This window comes from Pogoniulus pusillus, chromosome 40 (assembly GCF_015220805.1).
Source record: "Pogoniulus pusillus isolate bPogPus1 chromosome 40, bPogPus1.pri, whole genome shotgun sequence".
Taxonomy (NCBI): Eukaryota; Metazoa; Chordata; class Aves; order Piciformes; family Lybiidae; genus Pogoniulus; species Pogoniulus pusillus.
In genome coordinates, this window is record NC_087303.1 from 8,250,773 (window position 1) to 8,264,090 (window position 13,318).

The window sequence follows — 13,318 nt, forward strand, 5'->3', positions numbered from 1 at the left end:
CCTCTCCTCCACCTCTTCTCCCTTGCCTGTCTCTCCTGAAGAGTCTGTAGCCATTGATTACAGCACTCCAATCATGCGAGTCATCCCACCATGGTTCTGTGATGGCGACAACATCATAGTTTTCCTCCAGCACCAAGGCTTCCAGCTCCTCTTGTTTGTGACCCATACTTTGTGCATTAGTGTACATGCACTTCAGCTGGGCTGCTGCTTTTACCCCTATCTCTAGCCTACCATCCTCAGGTTCCCTTGGTTTATATCCAGGGCTATCTCGTTTAACCCCCTCCCCCTTCCCCTCTAGTTCAAAGCCCTCTCAACAAGCCCAGCAAGCTCATGTGCCAGGGTCCTTCTCCCCCTCTGTGTCAGTTGTATCCCATCTGTTGCTTGCAGACCTGTGGCAATATAAAATTCCCCAAGATCAAAGAATCCGAAGTGTTGTTGGAGGCAGCAGCCTCTGAGCCACTTGTTCATCAAATACGCTTTTCTATTCCTCTCTGCATTCCAACCTGCGACTAAGGGTACAGATGAAAAGACTACCTGTGCCCCTGCTCCCTCGACTGCTTTTCCCAGGGCCTTAAAGTCCCTTTTGATAGCTTTTAGCCCTCTGGTATCAACCTCATCGTTCCCTGCCTGTGTAACTAATAAGGGATAGTAATCAGAGGGCTGCACTACAGTAGGCAGCCTCCTGGTAACATCCCTGACCCAGGCCCCAGGGAGGCAGCAGAGCTCCTGTGGAAGGGGTCTGGCCAGCATATGGGGCCCTCTGTTCCCTGCAGAAGGGAATCACCAATAACAATTACCCTCCTCTTTTTCTTATGGATACCTGTTCTGATGCGAGGGGGCAACTGATTTGCTTCAGTTGCCCTCCCAGCCAATGTTGCTTCTGCCTCCTCCAAAACCACCTCAACCTCTAGTGCCCTATATCTGTTGTGTAAGGGCAGCTAAGAATGGGAGGAAGACTGGAAGGGTTTTCCCTTGCCCCTTCTGGCAGGTACTTGCATCCATTCTCCCTTGTTACTTGGTTCATCTCCCTCTGGCAAAGGGGACTGCAGAGCATGGTGCTGTAGGTCCAGCTCTCTTTTACATTCCCTTTCAGCCTTAAGCCTTTCCACTTGGCCCTTGAGTTCAGCCACTAGGTTAAGCAGACTATTAATCTGCTCACACCTTATGCAGCCAATGCCTCTGTCTCCCTCGACTTCGAGTGCCAGGCTCCTCACAGCCTGGCATAGTCTGAACACCTGCATGCCCACAGGTGGGCTCTGTTTGGGTGCCCACAGTTTTACAAGTGTAAGGCTTGGACCTAGTTTGCACCATGTCTCCCTTCCTTCGCACTCCGACGGTAGGTAGGTAGTAGTTTGGGTGTGAAGGGTTTGGGGGTGGATATTTTTTCCTCTTTCCCCCTCCCCGGCGCGCTGCGGCTGGGCTCAGCAGAAGGCTGCTCTCCTGCCGAACCAGGCTCTGGCGTCGCCGCTGCCGCTCCTCGCTTCAGTCGCCCGCCCGCCAGGCACCGCCCCTCTGCCTCGCCCTCGAGCGAGCACTTAAGGCCGCGTAGCTTGCCGCGCCTGCCGCTTCCCTGTCCCCCTTCTGGGCTTCTCCGATTGAGAGAGCACCAAAGTGGAGAAAAAAAGTTTCGAAAAAGCACGTTTCAGCTGAGCTAGCCTCGGTACTGCTCTCTTGCCGAACCCTTCCTTCTTCTTCCCCCAGCTTTAAATGCTGGGCATGACGTCATGTGGTCCAGAATATACCCTTGGTCTGTTGGAGTAAGCTGTCCTAGCTGTGTCCCCTCCAATCTTCTTGTGCGCCTCCAGTCTGCTGTCTGGTGAAGTCGTGTGAGAAGCAGAAAAGTTCTTAACTCTGTGCAATCGCTGCTCAGCCGTGACAGAAACATCCCTGTGGTATCAACCACATTTTCAGCACAAATCCAAAGCAGAGCCCCTGCACGGTTCTATGAAGATCACAGGATCCTGGGCTGTCAGGGGTTGGCAGGGACCCAAAGAGATTTAAGACTATCCCAGACAAAGCCAGCACAGACAGCACCCAGCAGTCTATGGTCACTGGATGGTTTTGACTGCCAAAGGCATCTGCACCTAGCTGCCATATGTGACACGAAAGTCAGCCTTAAGCAGTGCACGTGGGCTGCAGACAAGTAATTCTTGGACATCCCAAGTGGTCGTAGGCTCTTCTGTTTCACTCAAACTTCTTTAGGATTGCCTTCTGGAGCTCCTTGATTCCACAGGAAATTGACACCTTGCTCAGACTTTCATGCTTATCTTTTAAATGTCTAAATGGAATGAGATTATTTTTTTCTTGAGATATTGACAGTGATTTGATTTGACTTTAAAAACTTTAGAGACCCCCATTCTGTCATACAGCTGGAAGATTCCTCCAGTCTTTGACAGATCACTTAGGTCCAGATAGGTTTCATTACACCAAGGTTTTGTGTGTTAAAAATAAGGGCAGGATTCAGAATAGATTGGTTTTGAAATATGTATTTTCATATATGGTTTTCAACTTACTTGTCTAAGTTCTTATCTTAGTCATTGGAAATGTTATCAATCCCAGTTCCTTGGAGCACAGAGAGCAAGTGATTTCTGTGGCATTGTTACTACTCAGGTGCAGCATTCCAAGTTGTCTTTGTCAAATTCTGCCTGGAAGTTTAGTGACTCAAGCAATCCAGTCCCTCTGGAGTTCTCCACATCTTGAGTTCGCTTACACGCTCACTTCCGGATCGTTAGGGAATATTTACGAGTATTCTGAACGCAATCAACTTGGGTGTAGAAGTCTGTGAATTTGTCTAGCCAATTCTTTCTCACATGATGAATGTTCATTTGCTGCCATTTAACATGTTTGATCTTTTAATTTTTTTGAAAAACTGCATTACAGATCTTTTATTATGGGATGGTTTGTTTTCTGTGAGAAGCTCTGGGGAAATCCAGATAACTGAAGTAACCAGGTATGTTTTATCTTTCTCTTTAAAACCTGAACAAATCCCAGTTTGTAGAAAATCCATAATGATTTTCCTGAGTGTATTGTACTTACTTGTGTGGCTCAGCAATGCTCTGCTCTGTTAAGGCAGATTTCTTGGTATTTCTTTCCTAGTGTCACATCAAACATCATCATTACAGACGCTATCCTTCTGTTCTCTAGGTACTCCCCTGAAGTCTAGGACTATATAAAGGAGAGAAAGGTGAATCACTTTCCCAGGGGCTGCAGGTCATGAGACAAGCCAACCAGAAGTGAAAGGCAAGCTTACCTTGTTACAAGTTCAGGACAAGCTTCACTGTTCCCTTCTCCTCATTTAGTGAGTCAGACAGAAACACAGCCCCTTCTCACCTGTCTTCCCTTCCCAAATGCTTTATGTACACTTCAGTTCCTTGCGATACTACCTGCATGCTTCTGACTGGATGCTCTGGGGCTCTGTGACTTTGTTTCTCCCTTGTTTCATCATTTGCTCTATACACAAGTAAGTAGAGTCCCACTTGGGCATCTCTTTTAATGAACATTTCTGTTGGCGGTGAAAGTAAGAAGTGCCTGACTCTGCTGCTTGGCAATGCCAACTCAACAGCACAAAAAAATCAAGGTGGGTATGAAGGTGGTGAGACTGTGGAATAGATTGCCCAGAGTGGTTGGTGTATAGAAATAACTATATTTTTATAATTCCTGCCTCATTAACTGCCCCAAATAATTCACCACCACTCTGCCCCACAAATGTCTCAGGCTTGTTTCCAGCAGGCCTGGTTTTTCCCTTTCAAATCTATTTAAAGCTTATTTAATGACCCCAGACAACTCTTGTGATAAAAGTCTTCTCCTTATGCATCCCATAAGTTGATCCATGTTCAAAAAACCTGAAGTCCTGCTCATGGCTTGAAGCCAGGAACTGATTTGTGGGTCCTCATGAGTCTTTCTGAGTTGGTCCCTGTGACTGGTGGGATAGAAGAGAAAACTACCTGTTTCCCAGCAGTGGAGCCACACGCAGACCTTTCTAAGGTAAATTGGTTTGTATCTACTTCTTTAATCTCGTCCTGACATTAAGGCACAAGAAGGCTGTGGTGACCTCAACTTTCATACTTGGGCAACAGCACAGAATTTCTGGAGCTTCAAATGAGTCGTTGCTCATCATTGATGGTGAAGGACAGTGGCTTCATGTCTGGGAAACATATTGGCCTAGGTTAGGGAAGATGCCTCCCCCGGTAAACTCACTACAACACGGATATTTGGAAAGTAAGGAAAAATGAAATTGAATTTCTTATAGTTTAAACTAAATATAACAGTTTAAGGAGAATAAACTACTATGGAAATAAAATAACCTTAAGGAAGATGGGGAAGGGGTGAAGCGGTGGCAAAGTAGCAAAAGCAGCAGCAGCCAAAGCAGCAGCAGGGGAAGGTAGCAGCAGGTGCAGTAGAAGCAGCAGAAGCAGCAGAAGCAGCAAGGGGAAGGTCCAAGCTGTGCTTCCAGACATAAAGCTCCTGATGCTCTAATGAAATTATATTAACTTATCCGTTGTTGCCATTGTATGGCCTATCCCTACAATGTTCACCTCTCCACTCAGAACTTCCACTTCTAAGTTTCTCTGTTCCAAATTTAATTCATGTCTGAGCTAGAAGTCAGCTCAAACGGCCATACATATCCAAAAGGAGCAACATAGTTGGCTTGCTACTTTAATTCAAAGTAATGACAGCGATGTAGTTCATGTGAAATAGAAGAAATATTGTGCGGATTCACTACACATTGAGTAGTGTGTTTGCTCTGTATCCACTCCTTCTGCAAGAAGTTCAGTTAAAAAGTTAATTTTGGAGGCACTTTCAACATTTTGGGAAAAATAATGAAAGACTATACATTATTTTGAAAGACTATACATTATTTCTGTGTGAGACTGGATGTGCAAGATGAATCATCTTTCAGAGGCAGGTAAACCACAGACTGAGAAGAAAAGTGGGGACATAGAAGATCCTCATATAGACCTAGTGCAATGGTTTAAAGCAAAAATCAACAGGTTAAACTAAACCAGGGGGTTAACTTGTGTACTTTCTCAATATAGAAGTGAGGGGGAAACAACACACAAAAAAACCCTCTGTGCTGAGACAAAGAGAATCAGGTAAGATTTTGCAGAGCAATCACAGTACAAAATACACATTTCCTTTAGCCTATTGCAGAAGAAGCAGTGCACAAAGCATCCGTGAGCAGAAGCGAGTCAGAAGCCCAAGCCAGAAAAGTACTCCTCCATCACTCCTTGTCCTGCTGCCAGCACAGTGGAGCCAGTATCCAAATAAACAGAACCCAAAAGCAGTAAGTGGAACAGGAAGCCTTCCATGTTACAGTCTGAACTTCCAAGTCCCGTAATACTTTGCTTGAGTCAGTGCTTCATTTATGACGCTGGCATGACTCTAGCATGGTATGAACAGCAGCAGCAGATTCAACTGAACCCAAGACACTGAGCTAACAACTTTGACATCTAAACCTGCTCATGCAGATCCAGACTACTCATGTTGCTCTTCTCTTATTACCACAGAAGAGGCTGGGCAGTGACAGAGGGTTTTGCAAATATTTACAAGAGGTCACGGGAATCCATTCTAATGTTTTCTCTCTACTAATTCAAGGGACATTGCCTCTTGCTAAAAACATCCCACAGCAGGAGTCAAAGGGTTAAGTCTGTGTGTTCCTTGTGCTTTGAGAAGTCCTCATGCTACCAATATATTTGCATGAGATTGCAGGTTACCTGCCGCTTTCTGAAAAGGAGATTCCACAGGGGAATTACCAGAACAGTTTGACTTGTGACTTCATTTAGGAACAGGATCTCACTGCCAAAGGCTGAGGTGTCACATGCCTTAAAAGACAATACTGGCAGCTCCACCTGGGGTTGGCAGAAATGCTCTGAAAGCTGCACGTTGAATTGCAGCGGCCAGGTTGGCACTCCTGTTTTTTCTTTTTGCATGTTTCTGGGATGAAAACATGTGGAGATAACTATGCCAAAAAATTGGACAGGAGTCTGTACTGCAGGTTACCTGACTCTACGAATCACTATCCACGATGAAATCCTGCCCAAAGGATACTGGAGAACTCTTTGGAGAAGGAATGAAAGAGTAGCAAACCCCCTTGATAGATATAATACTGGATATCATAGTTTGGTCTGAGCGTTAATCCCTGCACTGGGAGTAGCACAGCTGGAAAGAGCAATAGTAAATATTTCATCCACAATGACAATAATTACTAACTCCACTATTGATGCATTGCAGAGACTAAAAGAGGAGGTGCAGTTTCTGGGCAGTGTGACACTCCAAAACAGGCTAGCTTTGGATATTATTACAGCCCAAATGGGAGGGGAGTGCACCTTGGTCAATACCGCCTGTTGCACATACATAGATCAGTCAGGACACATTGAAACAGATACACAACAACTGTGGGAGCAGGGAAGAACATTGCATGAGGTAGCAAAGGACAATCCATCATGGAGATTTCAAGGATTATGGGACAAATAATAATATGGGATATGGGTTGCCTAATTTTGGATGGTTGAAGCAGTTGTTTACATTTGTATTAATGCTTATATCTACGGGAATATCAATCTGTGTTTTATTTTGATGCTTTCTTTGGTGTACCAGAGGAACAGAAGATAGCTTCGCCAACTGGAAAAAGCATCAATTAAGACAGCAAATAGAATCAGGAAAGTATTTCAAGAGAAGACTGGATAAAACTGGTGTCGCGGATGGGGTACTTTATGACCTACGCCGATTAGGAGGAGGGAAGAAATGAATTAATGTGAGAGGATATTTGTAAATATATATATTTATTAAACTTCCAATATTCCAACTCTCGCCACCCCCAACCACTGAACTTTAATATTAAAAGTATTCTTACACAGTTATGAAGACATTATGGGAATACATATATATTGTGACTTATTAATAACTAGCAAACATTTCAAACTACATACAGAGAGAGAATTTTCCCCGCGGCTTAATGCCGCTTGGGGTCTTATACTATTTGCCCAGCAAAGCTGAGCTGAAAGCTGCTCTCTGCTTTATGGCAGAGGTAACAGAAATTACAGAGGCATCTACTCACAATTCTTATCAATTATTAATCACCCTCCGGGGCTGCCTCAGCCTGTGCCTACTGTCCAATTCTCCAGGGTCTCTGCCTGTGGACTTTGAGGCTGAAATCCTCTGGTTTCAGGGGAAATGGCAGTCTTTGACCTTACTGCTACTGGATCTTGCTGGCTGTTCTCTCCAGGGGTACGCAGGCAGGATCTCCAGGTGCAGAGGCAGGATTCCGTGCAGTCTGAGCATGGGTCTGACGCTGACTAAAGGCAGGCATAAAGCTGCAAGGCAGAACGCAGGCAGGCAAGCAAGCAAGCAAGTGGCGGAGCCGCAAGTGTCGTGGAAATGCAGTTTAGGGGATTTTTATGGGGAAAAACATGCGAGGCTGATTTGTAAAGCTTAAATGATTTATTGCTAAAATACGAAAATCCCCTTCCCCAAAACTTATCTAAACTATCCCACGTAAATTCTTTTCATCTGCGGTCGCAGGTAAAGGTGCAGAAAATGGCAACTAAAGAGAGTCTGTGTTTTAAAGAGTTCTTTGAGTCTTGATAAGTTGCTCAGTCTTAAAGTTTGTTGGTTACTCACTGTTCGAAGCAGTTCAGCAGAGTTTCAAAGTGTTTATGAAGTTCAGGGCGTTGTCCAGTCTCTCCGCAGGATCGGGCCCAGGCAAGCCCTGGTTTCAGAGGATCGGGCGTCCGCTGGTCTCGTGCCAAAAAGGCCGAGTAGAGTTGAGAGCTAGCAGGAGCTAGAGCAGGAGCAGGAGTAACAGGAGCGAGAGCAGGAGCGAGAGCTCCTGATCAAAGCAGACACACCATTTTATAATGTTTTAAAAGGGGTGTGCTCAGTCAGTTCAGGCAATTTACATTAATTTTACAGGTTGGTACAAATTATAATTAACTCATACAATTGGACAATTCTTACCATAAACAACCTGTAAGACCACCCATAGTCAGCCCCCAACAGGTGGTCAGTGATGCCATGGGAATCAAGGCCTTTTGCTCGAAAACATGGCCCATGTTTACCTTTTACCCTTCCTAGGGAGGAATCTTCTCAGGGGTTAGAAATATTGTTTTGGTTTTACGATTGCTTTTGGCCTTCAATGTGAGACACTGTAACACGCACAACAGGGGCCTGCTACCCTCCGTGACAGCAAGTAATGTGGGGAAGGCTGCACGTGAGCCTGGGCACCCCTATTTATTAAATGTGGGCTGAGAGTTAATGGTCTCATTGGCCACTCGAATGACCAATCAGGTTGGCAGTCAGCCAAACCTTACCATACTAGGTAAAACCCACAGGCCTGGGCTCCAAATATGGGAATCACGTGGGCCCAGCAGCAGGCAGGCACAAGCTGGGCATGTGGGGACTTACACAATCAGGTGTCCTGGGCAACTGACATTATGGCCCCGGTCTGTTGTGCCCCTTTGTGCTCGTTTACCCCTGGTGCAGGCAGACAGACATGTCCAGGCAGAGCAGGCATAAATAGGGTTGCTTTGGGGCCTACAGGCCCTCCACAACAACTGGTAACATAGCACACAAAATTGCTAATTAATAAGAAAATGGGGGAAATTATATAAGAAAAATCAAGGAGTACTGGTAAAGAGCCTTACAGACCAGATGCTCATCTTGAGGGTGTCTGTGGCAAACCGTAGAATACCAAACTTTGTAGAAATGTTTGTTTACAGTAATCAGCTGATAATATGCAAAACAATGGCTACTGCAGAAGTGTCTGCAGCTACTTGGTTGGAGATCTGTGATATGCAACCTTGTAAAGGCCCAGGCCTGCAGTGACTAAAGAAAGCAGGAAGGAGATAAAGGAGAAGCAGAGATATCCTGACATCAGCAATAAAGAGGGACCTGCTGACCAGAGATGAAAAGGCCCTGTGTGGGGTGTTCATCACAGATACCCATTCCAGACCACCAGGGTTGGAACTGGGGTGGAGAATGGGAATATGCCTCTGTTAATGAACTCCAAGAAATAATTGTAATAACCCTACCTCTTCTTATGAATATACCTGCTCTGGTAATATAAACTGTGGCTTGTGCCAGCATTGATGGAGCGATCCTGCCTGCACCCAGTGCTGTAATAAAATATACCTACTGCAGAACTCTGCATGAGTTTTGGGGTTCATTTCGTGGGTCATGAGTTAGTCTGATGAATTCCTAGCCATGGGAGTGGGGGAGGGCAGGTAACAACCAAACCTGCACAGATGGTTGTAACTATTATTTACATAGTTTACATATTGTTTCCCCGTGGTTTACATATTGTACAATAGCTTATGTATTGTAGAATAGTTTCCCATTCTATCTCTGTAAAATAGTTTTATTTTTTGTTGTTGAGTGCCACAGATGCTGAGCCAGGAGGTGGTGTGAGGGACTGAAAAACATATAAAGATTTGTTTTGACATTGTTGGGAGAATCATCTGAGCCTCCGAGGTTCTGTTCCTGTGGCTGCCATGCAGGCGAAGCCAACACAGGCAGTCTTGCCTTAGTCCCTTGGGGTTGATCGAGCGGTTTTAGGACCCTGGAGACTTCCTAGCAGTAGCAATGGGAATTCATTCCTCTGCCAAGGGGAGTGTGGCACGGCTATATTTAGCAACAGTGTGAAATTATAAAAGGTGACACAGCGTGGTGGGCTGATGGGGAGTCTGCTGGAGGTCTGTTGTGTGCCACCACTGCTGTTGTGATCTTTGAGAGGTGCCAGGGATAAGGGGAAGGGGGAAAGGAAGAGGAAGAGGAGGGGGAAGGGGAAAGGGTAGAGAAAGGGAAAGGGGTCCCATCCATGTAGACAAAGGCATAAGGGTGGGTAAGGCTAATTCTCTCCTTCCAATCACACATCCTTGATGTTATTTCTCAGACCTTTTTGCTTCAACTGGCTCAGGATGCACAATCCATAGTGTTAGACGCATCAGACAGGGTGTCTAAAGGAGCCACTTCACTCCCACTGTAGAGACAGAGGAGAGAAAGCTGCCATTCCAATCAGCATTTCACCTGTTATAGTAAGCATCAGATTGGCTCCTCACCTCCCAGTGCCCACAGTGAGAGCACTGAGTTCTGTACACCCAACTATGACATGTCTAAACTCAGCTGCAATCAATCCCACCCATAAGGGAAATGGGGATTTTGGGAGAATCTACTTAAACCTGGAGTAAGGCATGTGTCAGAGGTAGCTCAGTTGTTCTCTTCTTGGGCACAGAAGCTCAGAGGTTTCTGCCTTTTCAGCTGCATCCAGCTCAGCTAAGTAGCAGCATCCTTAACAAATTCCTCTTCTCCTTCTCCTCTGTGAGACAAGTGTCTGGCCACTGACATTCATAATCTCTGTGTGATGGCCAAGGAAACTCCAGGGATGGTGCTTCAGGGCAAACACCCTTGATGTTCCATAGAAGGCAACGTGTTCTTGTATCACACAGATGATTCAAGCTGTGACAGGAGAGCAGCTGCACTGAAAAGACAATTTGAAATCTGCACTGACAGCTGAGTGCAGGGGTCCTCAGCCCAACATTGTCTCTAGTGCAAGAAAACAATGGAGATTTTTCTGGTGGAATTTGCATTATCCCTTTTGGAGGCACCAGATGAGGCACAGATCCGCCAAAGGTAGGACGCTTAAAAGTACTTCTTGTATTACAAAAAGCAAAGTGAGGAAAGAGTTCTATCAAAGCTTGAAGGTCCTCACAGTCATTCAACAAGAATAAGTGAGAGTTGTTTCTGAGAGCTGTTCTGCATTAGAGAATGGAGCTCTGCCGGCAAAAGAAGGACTGGTGTGAGATTTATTGACTTTAATGAACAGCTAATGACCAGAGCGGGAGGCTAAATCTGTCCTGAGGCATCAAAGAGCAGAATTAGGTCAAATCTACTGCAGTTTCCTGGATCTAACAAGTTAAGAAAAGTGCTGTGAATGTGCTACAAACTGCAGGGAATTGTTCCTGTCACTCTCTCCCCTGTTCTGCAGAGGGTGTCTTGAGAGATGTCTCAGAACATGGAGCTCCAACACAGGGTTCTTTCCTCTCTGTGCTAATGCAAAGAGTCAAACCCAGACAGGTTCTTGTAGACACATCAAGCTGTTACATGCCTGAGAACCTTAGGAGTTTTTGAAGTTGTGCTAGAATATGAAAGCCCTCTGTGGCTTCAGATCCACAGTTGTCAGCTTTTCACTTTCCTGCTCAGGTTAGAAAAGTCCCTGACAAAAGGCATCTCCGTAAATGAAGTTACAGCAGGAAGAGCAATCAGTTGGAGTCGGTACAAGGACCCATGGAGTCATTCTGGGGTTGTATGCACTCCCCTGGCCTTGTTGATGTCTTTCTCCTTTCTCCATGTGCTGTGACCTGTGGTTCAGGCCCATGTGTGTGCACAGTGGGAAAAGTGCTTCCTGCTCTGTCTCCATACTTGGACACACTTCTGCGGCCACAATGCATTTTGTGTCATGAGGGTTACCAGTGTAGTGCAGTGGTTCTTTGCCTTCTGAAGCAGGCAGAATTAATGACCACTTCCTCCTCTCTGCACAGTGGTTTCTATTCCTGTGCATCAGTTTCCCATGGTGAGCAGATAGTGCTGAGATTCATCCTCTACACCTGATTCGTGTTCTCTCTGGGTATCCTTCCCTCTGATTGTTCCTTCTTCCTTTGTCTGTCTGTTTGTAGACAAAAGTTTGGTTTAGTTTAGTGCTGCTTTCTCTGCTCTGCTCTGTGGGTGTCTCAGTTGCCAGCTGGGTTGTCTTCTAGCTAATTTGATCTTCCCTACCAGTTTCTGCTTGCACCATTTGGAAGTGCTTTCCTAGAGGTGGGCTCTTTGAAGGCTTTCTGTCCCCAGGGTAGCTGTTGAAGGCTTTGGTTATGAGCCAAAGACTCACACAGCCTGATCTTCCATAACTTTAATCTAAAGCTGGTGTTAGGTGTCTTGGAGGAAGGCTATTTGCCCTGCAGGTCCCTTCAGCAGAAAGCAGCAGAGTGTCAGCAGCTGCTTCTAAGAGGAGTGCTTCCCACTGCACCTTAAGGCAGCTAAAAGCACCTATGGAAGCAGTTAGGAACTGAGACCTGACATTTTGCAGGAGCACACACCCACAATGGAGCCATCCCTATAATGCCATCTCCTTAGGGCTGTATGCTTGGTTCCTGTGCCAGACTGTGAACCTCACAGAGCACCTACACCACACACCTGCAGTACAGCAGCCATTGTCTTCTGACTTTGTACATCTCAGTCAACTCTAAAGCTACACCCTTCCATTCAGTGACTCTGCAGAGGTTTCCAAGAGACTCCTCACTTGTGAAACTGGTAGAATCACTGTGATCTTGATGCAGTGACTACCCTTCTGACAGTCTCTTCACTTGTTTCCTCTCAGATGAAGCCAACAGAGGGACCAGAACCAGAAAACTACACTCTGCTGACTGGATTTGTCCTCTCTGGATTGTCCAACCACCCACAATTGCAGCTCTTGCTCTTCTTCACCTTCTGCTTAATCTACACCATCACCATCACTGGGAACCTTCTCATCCTCATGGTCACACTGCACCCAAGGCTCCACACACCCATGTACTTCTTTCTACGGGTCCTGTCCCTCCTGGATATTTCCACAGCATCAACCGTTGTCCCCAAGATGCTGATAAGCTTCCTGTCAGAGGACAGGGGCATTTCCTACATGAGCTGTGCCACACAGCTCTACTGGGTGATCTTCTCAACAGCCACTGAATGCTACCTCTTGGCAGCCATGGCCTATGACCGTTATGTGGCCATATGCAGCCCCCTCAGATACGCAGCCATCATGAACAGCAGAGTTTGCCTCTCCTTGGTCCTGCTGGCCTGCTGCAGTGGTAATGTTGTTTCTGTGATGCAGACAGCTTGGGTGTTCACATTGCCCTTCTGTGGGCCCAGGAAGATGAACTCCTTCTTCTGTGATATTCCTCCACTCCTCAGGCTCTCCTGCACTGACACCTTTCCCTATGAAATGCAGCTCATTATGGCCACTGTGCTGGTCCTCTTTACACCATGCTGTCTCATCCTGGTATCCTATGCCTGCATCATCTCCAGCACTCTGAAGATTTCCTCTGCAGAGGGCAGACAGAAGACTTTCTCCACTTGTTCCTCACACCTTATTGTTGTAACACTCTATTATGCCAGTGGGACTTTGATTTACTTACGACCCAAATCCAGTAATTCACAAGACACTAAGAAGTTCCTGGCTCTCATCTACACAACTGTAGTTCCCACATTGAATCCCCTGATTTACAGCCTAAGGAATAAAGATGTGCAAGATGTCCTGATCAGAATGATGACTGACATGGTGAAGAAATAA

The 13,318-nt window shown here is 45.9% G+C and overlaps 1 protein-coding gene across 1 annotated transcript; it reads left to right on the top strand.

The window, feature by feature from the left end:
- Positions 1-12,367: 12,367 nt before the first annotated feature.
- LOC135191703 (olfactory receptor 10A2-like) lies at positions 12,368-13,318 on the top strand. The gene has a single exon (XM_064174234.1). The coding sequence runs from the start codon at positions 12,368-12,370 to the stop codon at positions 13,316-13,318; it is 951 nt and encodes a 316-aa protein (XP_064030304.1).